Source organism: Eulemur rufifrons, chromosome 2 (genome assembly GCF_041146395.1).
Source record: "Eulemur rufifrons isolate Redbay chromosome 2, OSU_ERuf_1, whole genome shotgun sequence".
NCBI lineage: Eukaryota > Metazoa > Chordata > Mammalia > Primates > Lemuridae > Eulemur > Eulemur rufifrons.
Genome location: NC_090984.1, coordinates 50027226 through 50041561, shown reverse-complemented (window position 1 = coordinate 50041561; position 14336 = coordinate 50027226). Strand labels below are relative to the sequence as shown.

Here is a 14336-nt window from a genome sequence, read left to right as displayed (position 1 = left end):
TTATCATCAAAACAAACATGCCATAAGAATAAAATACAAAATTCCTCATTTTTAAGACAAAATAAACTTCAAATAAACGGCGGGCCATACGATAAGAATTCACTTTCTTCCTCCGTCAGGGTTTTTTTTCCCGAAGGAAGTGTGGAAAATCTGGATCCTAATTTCAGCCAGATGGTGACTTCCTCGAACTTCAGTCTAGAACTAAAAAGAGAAGGACTGCCATTAAGGAAGCAATTTCTGGGTGCTTCAAGCTCCCCGGCGGCGGTTATCAAAGCATAACGAAGACAAACCGGAGGAAAGTACGCACCGCCAGGCACCCAAACCGCAGAGCGTCTGACGCCCGCCGAGAACAACGTCAAATCCCGGCTATTTGCCCAGAGCCAATCGGCGCGCGGCCCGAGGCGGGCTCCCTAGCGCCCCCTGTGGCCTGGAGGAGGGAGGTCCGCCTAGGAAAAATGAAGAGGTGCGACTCCCAGCATGCAGTTCCCAGAGGACACACCCCAGGGTTCTCCCTCAAGAAGTTTTGTCTATTCATTTTTATTGTTTTCCGAAATCTGTACCGCCTGTAGGGTAATAGTCCTACTGTTAGAGTCTCATGAGAAAGGGTAGGATACGCTGTCTGTCGCAGGTTAGTTTGTTGTAAAACGGTGGGTCGCTGGAGTGACCCTTTTAATTGAGGTCGCTAGCGCCAGTGGCATCGCCCCTTTAAGGCCGGTAGCAGCCACGGTTCCGGGGGCGGGGTCCGTCTTCAGCAGGACTCAGGCTGGCGCTGGGCTGCTTCATTCGGGGGCTGGAACTCGCCGCACAGACGTCGACTCCTGCGCAGGGCGCAGCTTCGCTCCTGATTGGCTGGTCCCCGGGGCCGCCCTCCCCCGCGCGCCACCCCTGGGTTCCCTCCCAGGTCCGCAGTAGAAACACTGCCCTCTCCCTTCTTGACCCCTAACCCTTCGTCCCTTCTTCCTTTCCCTCCCTCCCTTCAGCCGCCGTCGCTTCAGGCGCCGCTGCTCCCGGAGGAGCTCCCAGCTCAGTGATGGGGTCTCGGGCTTCCACGTTACTGCGGGACGAAGAGCTTGAGGAGATCAAGAAGGAGACCGGCTGTGAGTTCAGGGTGGGGGGTGGGAACGCTGCCAGGCACCTCCGGCTGGCCTCAAGTCCGAGGGTGGCTGTCGCTAAGGTCTGGAGGTGGGGTGACCGTGTATGTTGCGGGGGGGGGTCCTCGGCAGCCTCCAGGTTTGAGGACCGAGGGTTGGGAGGACCTGTTCTTCCAGCTGCAGCTTCCCGGAGTAGGGATCTAGCTCTTGTGGGGCTATCCTTGGCCACGAAGGTGGGATTCTGGATCACTCATAGAGCATAGAAACCTCTCTTTTCTCCTCCCACCCCCAAACCCCGGTCTCTGAAAGTCCCCGGCCCATGAAAGTCCCCGACCAAACTCCTGTCCTCTATCCTAACATCACCTTTCCGTATGAACAGGCATCCTGAACAGTGGGTAAGCCGGAGAAGCAAATTCAGGAATTCTGGATGGATTCTGTAAAAAACATAATCCGTTCTTGGGCAAGGACCTAAAACCACTGACAACTGTGGGAAATCACAAACAAGTTCTTGCCACAAACTGGATAAACAAATCCAGAAAGCAAGACCAAGTAGTAAGGCTTTGGAAGACGCAACCCAGTGCCTGGAAACCTTTAATCAGGGTTCTGAGAGTGTGAGACTTCTTTCAATCTGAACTTTTGGAGAAAAAGCACAGATACTGTGACCACCAGTTTTTTTTACTTACACTGAGCATACTTGGCTGTCCTAATTTCGTGTATATTGATTTCTACTATGCTGATATGCTTTGTGCAGTCACAATTGAAATTGGACGTGCTCCAAAAATCTCAGTGTGAATTTGTACTAGGAACTGATTTTTTTAATAGTTTAGTCTCTTCCTCATTAGCCTGAACAAAGGAGCAACAGGGCTCTGGGAATTCAGAAGCTCTGTAAAATACCATCATACATTTGAATAACCCTTGATAATGCAATGTATGATACAATTGTATTGATGCATGCCATATTTTCTCAGTAATCCTTTATCATTCTAGTTGAGTTTTGAGGTATTTAAGCACCTGACCTCTGTCTCTTCATGATACCTGTCTTTGAAAATTATGTGAGCAGTAAGTAACTCAATATACCATATGCAGATAGTACTGAGGAGCACTGGGGAAACTACACAATTATTCAGGCAGTGATTGCATGGGTTAAATTAAATGGTGTCCTGTGCTTTCTGAGAAGTTCAACTTTCTAGAATCTTCAAAGTGGTAGGCATGTTCTCTAGACCCACCCTTTGTCTAATTGATTTACTTCTTTCAGCATCTCCTAACATGGCCCATAAGTCTCTCCATAAAGACCTTTAATGATGATGACCTCACCACTTACCAAGATAGTCCTTTTAGTGATTTTAAATGAATTACAGAAGGTAGTTAGCTATTCATAATTTGCAGTACTTGTTTGGCCACTGAATGTTATAGTCATTTTATGACTTAATCTGAGTCCAGGAATAGAAATATAGGCAGTTTGCATTTAGAAAGCATTTTATTACATTTTGTGGCTATGACCTATGGCCACACTCGTAATATAATAACTATTTTAGGTCTAGGGTAAAAGCATTTGTGCTTAAAAGTCACATAATAAGGAAGTGTAAACCATAGTGAACATGAGAAAAGCCATTTTTGCCTCAGAGCGAAGGGAGCAGTAATCCCATTCTGGTTTATTTGTATTTGACCAAATGAAAAGGGCCTGGATTGCTATAGGACTCTGGGATGTTTTACCATGTGACTTGTGGACAAGCAGAACTAAGTACTCATGAAGAGCTCTTTTCCCTGTTGCCAAAGAGTGAACATGGGGGAGATTCTCAATCACAATCAATGCAAATGTATGCATTGAGCCAGAATGCTAGTGAAACAAGAACTTACTGAATTTTCACAGTATCTGCTCAGTACTATGCTAGGTACCCAGAGCAGATGGTGACAACAGATGCCCACAACCTCATTGGGAAGATAAGCCCAAGAGAGTTATGATTAGCATCGTGACATTAGGAAGCTGAAAAAAAAAAAAAAGGGAAGCTGAAATTGTGTGGCACCCACCTTCAGAAATCAGGGAAGAGAGAGTCCTTGTCAGCTGGCCTTGTGGAGGACAGGAATTGGGCCTTGGTGCATGCATAAACGGATTGGATTTGGATAAATTAACCTAGGGCATTTTGGATGGCTTCCAGGAGTGATCTCCCCCAAGCCTGCTACAAAGTCATTCCTCTGCCCTGAGAATTGAGCCATCAGTTTATCCAATTAGTGCCCATCATCAGAGTTGTTTTTTAAAGCAGCAATTTTTAGTATGATGCAAAAGGTTTTGAAGAATAAAAACAACAGATACCTGGATGGTGGAGTAAGAAGGTGGAATTTGTCCTATTTTCATCTGCTTCTTGTTTCATGAAGAACAATTGGGGAACTATATCAATTAGAAACACTTGAAGAACAAGTAGACATTTTACTGCTCTGTTTGCCAGTAAGAAAATGTAGTGTAATTGGGAGAAACTGACTTGATAGTCAATATGAAAGCTTTGCATTGGAATTGATGATTATATTTAAACATATTTTTTGTAAATTTAAATTGATTAGAATTCATATATGACTAGTTTAGCTGGTATTTGAAAGTTAACCACTAGGTGTTTGGAAAAGTAATTCTAGGTAAGAATTACCTGTGAGCCTCAGTTTCATCATCTGTAAAATTGGAATAACAGTAGTACCTACTTGGCTCAAGCCTCTAGTCCTAGCTACTTGGGAGACAGAGGTGAAAGGACCGCTTGAGCCCAGGAGTTAGAGGTTACAGTGAGCTATCTATGATTGTGCCACTGTACCACTCCAGCCTGGGTGACAGAGCAAGATCATCTAATAAAAAAAGAAAAGAAAAAAAAAAAAAGAAAAAGACCTACTTTATAGGATTCTTTTGCCAATTGAATGAGGTGCATTATGGAAATTAGTCAGAATAGTGTCTGGGACTGGGCGCGGTGTCTTGCACCTGTAATCCTAGCACTCTGGGAGGCTGAGGCAGGAGGATCGCTCAAGATCAGGAGTTTGAGACCAGCCTGAGCAAGAGCGAGACCCCCGTCTCTACTAAAAATAGAAAGAAATGATCTGGACAGCTAAAAATATATATATATATGAAAAAATTAGGCTGGGCGTGGTGGCTCACGCCTGTAATCCTAACACTATGGGAGGCCGAGGCGGGTGGATCGCTCAAGGTCAGGAGTTCGAGACCAGCCTGAGCAAGAGCGAGACCCCGTCTCTACTAAAAATAGAAAGAAATTATCTGGCCAACTAAAATATATATAGAAAAAATTAGCCGGGCATGGTGGCGCATGCCTGTAGTCCCAGCTACTCGGGAGGCTGAGGCGGTAGGATCGCTTAAGCCCAGGAGTTTGAGGTTGCTGTGAGCTAGGCCGATGCCACGACACTCACTCTAGCCTGGGCAATAAAGCGAGACTCTGTCTCAAAAAAAAAAAAAAAAAAAAATTAGCAGGGCATGGTGGCGCATGCCTGTAGTCCAGCTATTCTGGAAGCTGAGGCAGGAGGATCACTTGAGCCCAGGAGTTTGAGGTTGCTGTGAGCTAGGCTGACGCCCGGGCACTCTAGCCTGGGCAACAGAGTGAGACTCTGTCTCAAAAAAAAAAAAAAAAAGAATAGTGTCTGGTATAATAGATTCGGTGTGTTAGCTATTATTATTTTGAATCATAGATAACAATCATTTTATTGGGAAAATACCATTTGCATGTGCTAGTTATAAAAACTATGTGTAGGGCTATACAATTGGATGAGGTGACAGTATTTTATACATTTTCTATTTTCAGTAGGCATTGGATTAGGAATCAAGTACAGACGTTTTGCCAATTCTAAGAAAATAATACTTTTAAAGGAGTAGAAATTATATTTTTAACAATTTAAGAAACATGGTCTAAGAAATGCTTCGGGTTGGCATAAGACATTTGCTATACTGTCTTTGTTCTATTACCTTCTTTCACACTTCTGCATTTTCATAGATTAAAGCTCATTTGAATAAAAGATGAAATTGGGGGAAAGCCACAAATATCTTTGGGATTTTTGTAATCCCCATCCTTAGTTTACTTAACTGTAGCAATAAGCTGGCTGTGAATTATTTAAAACCTTATCTATGAGAAGCAATTCATACCAACAAAGTAACAATGAATGCAGATTAATTTATTTTAGTCTCTACCGGCTGGTGTGTGTCACGTGGTATGTGCAGCGTGTTGAACAGGTTTAGGAAGTAAATTGTACAGACTGGTGAGATTTTGTTTGTTTGAAAGGGTATAGTGATGATAAAACCAATGTGGGTTTCCCTACATTTCCACCAAAGTACAAGGCTGGGAAAGGCAATTGCTTGAGAACAATTTCCTGGGCTAGAATGTAAGTGGAAGTGCAACTCCTGGCTGCTACTGCCTCCAGTGCAGGACCCTTTTATGACCCTCACCTGCCAAGCCTTGGTGCCTGAAGGTTGTGTCACTACAGAAGACCCTACTATCTTCTTCCTTCTATTGAAATGGAAATGAATGGATAACTAACACCTTCAGCTTGTTTTGAGTTAGGTAATTTGTAAAGCTCTGTACTTTTCTAGTTCTAGTACAGAATTTTATTCTCATTTTGTTTCCAGAAAGTGGTAAGAGGCAACCACTTGTTAAATTAGAGAGGGCTCTGTGGGAGAGAGACTCTGGGAACTTTTTTTTGGTAGGGGAAGGTGGTCCAGAGCATAGAGTACTTGGAGTTTTACTCATTTAGAAGATAATTGACCCCTGCAGCAGCTGCAAAGATAAAAGCTTTATCTATTTATGTATATTTTTGATGCACCATTTGAAAGTTGATACTTCTGCATGTATCTGCAGAGAATAGGGATTCTTTTTCCCTACATAGTCACAATGCTATCATCACACCTAAGAAAGTTGATAATTCTATAATATTATCTACTATTTGGTCCATATTCAGATTTCCCCAATTATGAGAAGGTAGGGTTTGTTTGTTTTACATAATGTTTTTTAAGTCTTTTTTTTTTTTTTTTTAGAGATTAAAAGAGGCCAGATCTTGAAATCTCATGTCAGGGGTAATGTTAAGATGAAGTGTTCAGGAGGAATGATTAGGGGTATAGGCTTCAACTTCAAAAATCTTTTATCTTTTTATTAAAAAGAATTTTTTTTAGAGACAGGTCTTACTCTGTCGCCCAGGCTTAGAGTACAGTGGCCAGATCATATCTCACTGCAGCCTCAAACTCCTGGGCTCCAGTGGTCCTGCCTTGGCTTCCCAAAGTGCTGGGATTACTAGCATGAGCCACTGGCCCAAAATCTTTTATCTAGAGCTACCTTTGGCTACCCTTTTATGCTTTACCTAGGTTATCAATTTGTTCTTCTACATTAAGATTTAGGATAAAGGCAAGGGCAAAATAACTTTTTTCTTATTTCCTTTTTGTTCTTATTCTTCCCTCTGCCATTTTTCCTTGGTGCTTGGCACTTCTCTGAAACACCTTTCTCCTCTGAGCACAATACAGTGATGATAGAAAGATTTATAGTCAGGGAGGTTAACATGGTCTTCTAAATAATCTTTTAATGCTTTAAAATAATTATTTGCTCATCAGTGGAGAAAAATATAGCTTCATTCAAGACATGTCCTTATGCACAGCCTTTTCTGAGAGTAACCGTCAACTCCTGAGACTTCCTTTGGGTTACCAAGGATTGTGCAGGTTTGGGGCACCTATCTGGCAAGCTTAGTGCTTTCAGGTGAGAATAGTTTACTGGAAACGTGGTGCCCTGACATCATTCGTGCCAGTTCTAATGCCTTTCTGCATATGGATTGTGTAGCCTCTTTATAGATGGATTGGGGTTGTTCTGAGCTCTACACCTGGAGGTTGCTTTATATTCTTTGTCACAGTGGATTTAGCATCAAGATTAACACTTCCTCTCATTCTTTTTTTTGTTAACAAATCTTTTTGTTACAACATAATTATACTATTAACTCCGTAATTTAGGAGATAGGCTCAGATGTGACCATATTAATTTTAAAAGTTGACATTTGGTTGTACATTTCTCCACTGATTTCCATATAGTCCTGGGAGATAGCAGTTTTATGATTGTTTTGGTTACTTGTTTATATATTTACATATTTATTTTTAACATATTAGTAAATTGTGAATTCAAGCAGCCATAAACTCATTCCTTTTTTTCTTTTGAAATATGGATGGGATGTAATGCCATACCAGTACTTACTGAGGAAGTTTTAAAAAATCATACTTGGCCGGGCGTGGTGGCTCACGCCTGTAATCCTAGCACTCTGGGAGGCCGAGGTGGGTGGATCGCTCAAGGTCAGGAGTTCAAGACCAGCCTGAGCAAGAGTGAGACCCCCGTCTCTACTAAAAATAGAAAGAAATTATATGGACAACTAAAATATATATATACACAAAAAATTAGCCGGGCATGGTGGCGCATGCCTGTAGTCCCAGCTACTCGGGAGGCTGAGGCAGTAGGATCGCTTAAGTCCAGGAGTTTGAGGTTGCTGTGAGCTAGGCTGACGCCACGGCACTCACTCTAGCCTGGGCAACAAAGCGAGACTCTGTCTCCAAAAAAAAAAAAAAAAATCATACTATAGGAGATTTCAGTGCCCAGTTCTTTTAGATGGTAATCTAGATTAGAAAGATGTGCTGGCTCATTTTCCTAATAGAAGGAGTTGGACTAGGTAATATTCCTTCCAGTTTTAAAGTTTTCTAAATCACCATACATATACATATATACACACTCATAGGTATATACTGACATAATACATATACTCATAGAAGATTTCTAGAAGGATTCACAAGAAACTGATAATAGTGTTGGCCTTTGGCATAGGACACTGGGAAATTGGAGTATTAGGGTGACTTTTCATTGTGTATTTTGTAACTTTTGCATTTTTACCATGTACATGGATTATTTTCTCAAACTAGTATAAAAAGAAATAGTTTTCCTTCTTAAAGAAAAGCAATATAAAATACTTAATATTCAAAACACTAAAAATTGACCCAGTGGACCAAATATTATGCAGTTATTAAAAAGGACTCCAAGCAATATAGAAAAATTATGAATTACTAAATGAAAAGTAAGCTATTAGAATTATATAAAGTATACAAGTGACTGACATTATAATAGGTGATATACGAAGAAATGGAAACAGCAGTGTTGGGATTGTGAACAAACTTTGTTTTTTCAGAAAATATTTTGGGAAACTTAGTAATTCTTTAATGTACTTATTTTTGCTAAACTAAAGGGAACTTTAGTATAAGAGTAACCTTTAAGGCCTGAGGCCAGAGCTGGGAGAAACTAGTCAAGTTCTTAAAACAGTTATAACTGGCAGAGTCAGGAGGGAAATGGAAAGTAATTAGTGCAGCAGTAAAACTATGCCTTCCACTCACGACATGAAGATGATGATGATGATAGCTAACTTGGAGCGCTTGTTATGTGCCAGGCACTTGGCCAAGCATTTTCCTTTCATTGCCTCAGTTAGCCCCCAGCCCCATTCACTGACCCCTCACTGGTAAGCTATGAAGCTATGAATGGAATCCGAATCTGTCTGCCTGACCCTCACAAGTGTGTGCTCTTTATAGTGAGCTATTCACACCTGGCTGGCTGGCAGAACGGTCCACAACTGCTTCCTGAGTGGTGGCTGGAGCTCTGCTGCCCCTGCCCTGGATGGGAGTGATTTTGCTCCCTCCTCAGCTCTATGCTCACCTTAGAGCCATAGTGTAGAACAGAGCCCAGCTTTGAGGGTGAAACCTAATGCTAAAGAATTCACAGCCACACCTAGTGTGTCCTCATCCCAGCTATGGATCACTCACTTCCTGCTTGCCCCTGTTTACTTTGTTCCATTGTTCCCAACACTGCAAGTAAATTTGTGTTTCTTGAGCTGAGGGAGAACAACTATCAGAACTATTTCAGCCACCCCTTTAAACCTCTGAAGGTACAGCCTAGGACAAAGTCCACACTTGTCACACCCTTTTTGGCTGTTGGCTTTTCTCCTTGTGAAAACTCTCACGTGCCTTTTTGCAGTTTCAAAGTTTTATTGTGTACCTGAAGTTATTACCTCATTAAAATTGTCACCTTGTGCCTGAATTTATGGTGTTTTATCTATTTTCTTTCTTTCTTTTTTTTTTTTTAAGAGACGGGATCTTGCTCTTGCTCAGGCTGGTCTCGAACTCCTGAGCTCAAACATTCCTCCCGCCTCGGCCTCCCAGAGTGCTAGGATTACAGGCGTGAGCCACTGCTCTTGGCCCCAAGATTCAATTTTGATTGCTCTTTATTTAATTTTCTAACTTCTTTCATTCTTTAGGTTTTAAACTTTCGGCATCGATGCTCTAAAGATAACTTTAAAATATTTTTGGAGAAGGGGTCTTGCTGTCACCCAGGCTAGAGTACAGTGGCATGATCATAGCTCACTACAACCTTGAAATCCTGGCTCAAATGATCCTCCTGCCTCAGCTTCCTGAGTAGCTGGGACTAAAAGCACGTCACCATGCCCAGCTAACTTTTTTATTTTTTGTAGAGATGGAATTCTTGCTGTGTTGCCCAGGCTGGACTCGAACTCCTGAACTCCTGGTTAGAGACAACTTTAGAATTACTATATCTCCCTGGCTTACTCACTGGAAGCATTTGATAGTAGGGGGCGGGTTCAATTCAGGTGAGGGCTATTTCCCCAGCTGGGACTAATTTTGTGCTCTTTAGTTTCCCACAGTCAAATCACTCGCCTCTACAGCCGGTTCACCAGCCTGGACAAAGGAGAGAACGGGACTCTCAGGTAGGCAGTTCTCTTCTTTATTTTCCTCACAGAAACTAGAAACTCCCTGGCAATGTCTGAATAGCAGCTGCCTATATCCCTAGAAGCAGACATGATAAGCATCTAGCTTTCAGAGGGCAGGGACCATTTCTTTCCTGGTCTTTGAGTATCGCTGATCCACAAGGAGTTAAATCAGCAGAACAATGACATTAAATTTGTCACCAGATGCTTATTGCTTTATTCCAGCTCCCCTTAGTTTAAATCGCCATTATTCTGGTCCTAAGAACGTACTTTTGAGGCTTCAGCTTTCTCTGCTTACATTTTCTCTCAATCTTTTCCCAAACATTGGCTTTTATGAAGTTGACCCATAGCAATCCCAGGTGTTTTAGGGTTGTTCTGTCTTCTCTCATTTCCCAACCCAACCCATAACCCTATATTAATTTTAGACAAGATATTCAGTATTTTAGTCTATAGTCTTGGTTCTCATCTGAAGGCCATTTTGCCACCCAGGGGCAAAATCTCTGGAGACTTTTTTTTTTTTTCTTTTGAGACAAAACTCTCACTCTATCACTGGGCTAGAGTGCAGTGCTGTCATCATAGCTCACTGCAATCTCAAACTCCTGGGCTCAAGAAATCTTCCTGTGTCAGCCTCCTGAGTAAGAGAGACTACAGGTGTGCAGACTATGTCCGACTAAGTTTCCTATTTTTTGTAGAGAATGGGGTCTCGCTCTTGCTCAGGCTGGTCTCAAATTCCTGAGCTCAAGCGATCCTCCCGCCTCGGCTTCTCGAGTGCTAGGATTTTAGGCATGAGCCACTGCACCTGGCCTCTGGAGACATATTTGATTGTCATGACTGGGAAATGCCACTAGGGCCCAGAGGACAGCAGCCAGGGGTACTGCTAAATATCCTGCAATGCACAGGACAACTGCCACGACAAAGAATTACTCTGCCCTAGATGTCAACAGTGCCAAAGTTGAGAAATTGGTCTAGAGTAAGTATATGATCTCAGAGTGATGTAATGCTGCATTGTTTTGTGTTTGTAATTGTCTTATCACAGTCAAATGAGATATCTACTTAGCACCATCTTCCACCCTAACTCTCAGTAGCAGCCTTTTGTATACTGTTGTTCTTCAGCTTTGGTTGACTGGCATGTAATGAAGCTGTTTGCCCTCTGGTGGCTGGCATGAAACAGTTTAGAACATCTTTGGAAGGCTTCTAGCACAGGTATGGGATATACCATAAAGGGGGAAGAAATATGGTTGCTAAACCTTTGAACATAATCATCACCCCAAATAGAAACCTTATGTCCATTAAGTAATCACTTCCTATTCCCCCTTCCCTGAACCCCTGGCAACCACTAATCTACTTTATTTCTCTCTCTGGACATTTCATATAAATGTAGTCTTCTTCCATATAACATGATGTTTTCAAGGTTCATCTACGTTGTAGCATTTATCAGTACTTCATTCCCTTTTATAGCTGAATAATAAATTCCATTGTATGGCTATGCCACATTGGTTTATCCATTTATCAGATGGTAGACATTTGAGTTTACACCATTTGGCTATTGTGAATAGTGCTGCTTTGAACATTTTTGTGTGGACATATGTTTTAATTTCTCTTGGCATATACCTGTGAGTGGAATTGTGGCTCATATGGATTGTCTTTTCACTCTTTTTATAGTGTCCTTTAAAGTACAAAAATTGTCCTACCCTCTCTTGCCTTAGAGATTAGCTGGTGAACTCTAAACTCTTTGTAGTGCAGAGAGAATCCACTTCCTCCAGCCTTTGCTGCCAAATTCAGCTCAAGACCTATCTTGACCTTTCCAGAACCTATCAGGGTGCTCTGCTGAATACAAGTGAATTCCAATATTTTGTTACCTGAAATAGCCCCCACCTTCTTAAGAAGGCAGTTGTGGTTATCAGGAGAAATACTTTCCCTTTTACACTTTTTGTTTTTACTTTCCTCTTCCAAGGTGCTCCATGTCTAGGGCCTGAAGCCAAATTCTACATACAGAGTGAGAGGCTATAGTATACAGTTTATCATTCTGTGTTCCTTTGTAGTGGTCAGTCCCAAAGCAGAATCTATGGAAGACTTTGGTTGGAATGGAGTTTTTTTGTTTTTTTTTTTCCCCCCAGAGAGAGTCTCACTCTGTTGCCCAGGCTAGAATGCCATGGCGTCAGCCTAGCTCACGGCAACCTCAAACTCCTGGGCTCAAGCGATCCTCCTGCCTCAGCCTCCCGAGTAGCTGGGACCACAGGCATGTGCCACCATGCCCAGCTAATTTTTTCTATATATATTTTTAGTTGTCCATATAATTTCTTTTTATTTTTAGTAGAGACAGGGTCTCGTTCTTGCTCAGGCTGGTCTCGAACTCCTGAACTCAAACGATCCACCCGCCTCGGCCTCCCAGAGTGCTAGGATTACAGGCGTGAGCCACCGTGCCTGGCCTCCTCCCTCTTCTTTATTTGTTCTTTATGACATTTCTGTTGGTTGGCTTTTGGACTACCATGGCTTAACTTTTCTTTTATATTTTCTGGCTCTTTGGCTTTTTCCTTTGCTTTCTAGAAGATATCCTTGAATTTATTTTTGAATCCTTTTGATGAACTTTTTTAATCCACATTCATATTTTTAATTTCTAAGAACCTTTCTTGTCCTCTGACCTCTGTTGTATCATAATAGCTTATTTTTGTTTTACAGATGTAAAAACTTATCAAATGTCTATTAGATTACTTATTAGAGTTCTTATTAGTGCTTAGTAGTTGTCATTAATGCTGGGGGGGCCAACCTCCCATGCTTGGTTGAATCCCTGCCCAGGTAGATCTTTCTAATAGCAGTTCTCCATTTTTTTTCTTTTTTGTTTTTTTTTGCGACAGAGTCTTACTCTGTCACCGTGGGTAGAGTGCAGTGGCATTATCATAGGTCACTGTAGCCTCAAACTCCTGGGCTGAAGTGACCCTCCTGCCTCAGCCTCCTGAGTAGCTGGGACTACAGGCTGGCACCATCATGCCCGACTGATTTTTTTTTTTCTATTTTTGTTAGAGATGGGGTCTTGCTCTTGTTCAGGCTGGTCTTGAACTCCAGACCTCCAGCAGTCCTCCCACCTGGGCCTCCCAGAGTGCTAGGATTACAGGAGTGAGCCACTGGCCCTGCCAGCAGTTCTCTATTTTTTCCTTGGTACAAATGGTTTTGTAATCTTGGGAAGGGTACTGGGAGTAGTGGGGAGCTGGCACCCATTCTTTTTCTTTTCTTTTCTTTTTTTTTTTTTAGAGATAGGGTCTCACTCTGTTGCCCGTGCTGGAGTACAGTGGTGTGATTGTAGCTCACTGCAGCCTCAAACCCCTGGGCTCAAGTGATCCTCCTGCCTTGGTCTCTGAAAGTGCTGGCATTACAGGTGTGAGCCACTGCACCCGGCCAGGCCCATTGTTTACAAAGTCCTTTAGGGCCAGGTGTGGTGGTACACATCTATAGTCCCAGCTACTTGGGAGGCTGAGGCAAGAGGATCTCTTGAACCCAGGAGTTACAGTGCACTATGATCTTACCACTGCACTCCAGCCTGGGTGACAGAGTGAGACCTGTCTCTGAAAAGAAAAGGAAAAAGAAAACAGAAAGGTTCTTTAATTAATTACTTTGAATACTGCTTCCCTTACCTGGCAACTCTGAGTGACTTGCCTCCCTGTGACTCTGCAGGGCAAAATGGCTCTCAGCTCTACTGTGGCCTATTCATGGAACTTCTACTCCAACTTACTTGTTATTATATGCACATCTACTTTCTAAATTCCAGATTTTCTCATACTTCTCCCACCCTGATTGTTTATATTGTGGATATATTCTCATGTGTACATTTTTGCTGACATTTCAGCAAAAGATTTTAGAGAATTAGGATGAGAAGACGTAAACGTGCATGTGTCCACTTCCGTCAACCAAAAGTCAGAATGCAACCTTGCAGATCAGCCAGCCTGGCCCTAGAACCCTAAAATAAACAACTAACAGACTGGCTTTGACATTTATTAGCACTTTATATAAAATAATTTTATCAAAACAACAAAATTATTGATTTAATTTAAAATATTGATTAAATGCTTTAGGTAATGGAAATTATTGGTCATTTCTGTGTTAATAAATATCTTGTGCCATATGACTAATCTCTATTATACTACTTAAATAATCTCATTATATATAAGTCATCTAAAGCATCAACTTCTGGGTGCTTGAAATAGAAGTTAGCTGTGAAGCAAAATCTCCAAATAAGAGAAGGAACTTGCAGTGTAGAGGGATGGCACTTCTGGTTGCTAACAGTCTTTCAAACTCTGGTTTTTCAGAGCATCCCTGTGCCCTTGAATGTCTGGAAAACCACTCCTCATTGGGAATTTCTTGGCCACAAAGAATGCCATAAACATGGTTCCATACTCAGACTTGCCTGCTACCTTTAATAATATCTTTTTCTCAAAAAATCTTTGAGGAAGAGTTTCCTAGGTATACCACGAGTCACAATATAATGTCAAT

At 42.0% G+C, this 14336-nt stretch overlaps 1 protein-coding gene across 1 annotated transcript in view; it reads left to right on the top strand.

Annotated features, from left to right (window-relative positions):
* The first annotated feature begins 847 nt into the window (after positions 1-847).
* Positions 848-14336, top strand: part of CHP1 (calcineurin like EF-hand protein 1) — a 29108-nt gene continuing 15619 nt past the window's right edge. Inside the window, exons 1-2 of the mRNA XM_069461353.1 lie at positions 848-1097; positions 9779-9851. Of these exons, the coding sequence (XP_069317454.1) occupies positions 1031-1097; positions 9779-9851 (140 nt within the window). The 5' untranslated portion in view covers positions 848-1030. The remainder of the gene's footprint in view (positions 1098-9778; positions 9852-14336) is intronic.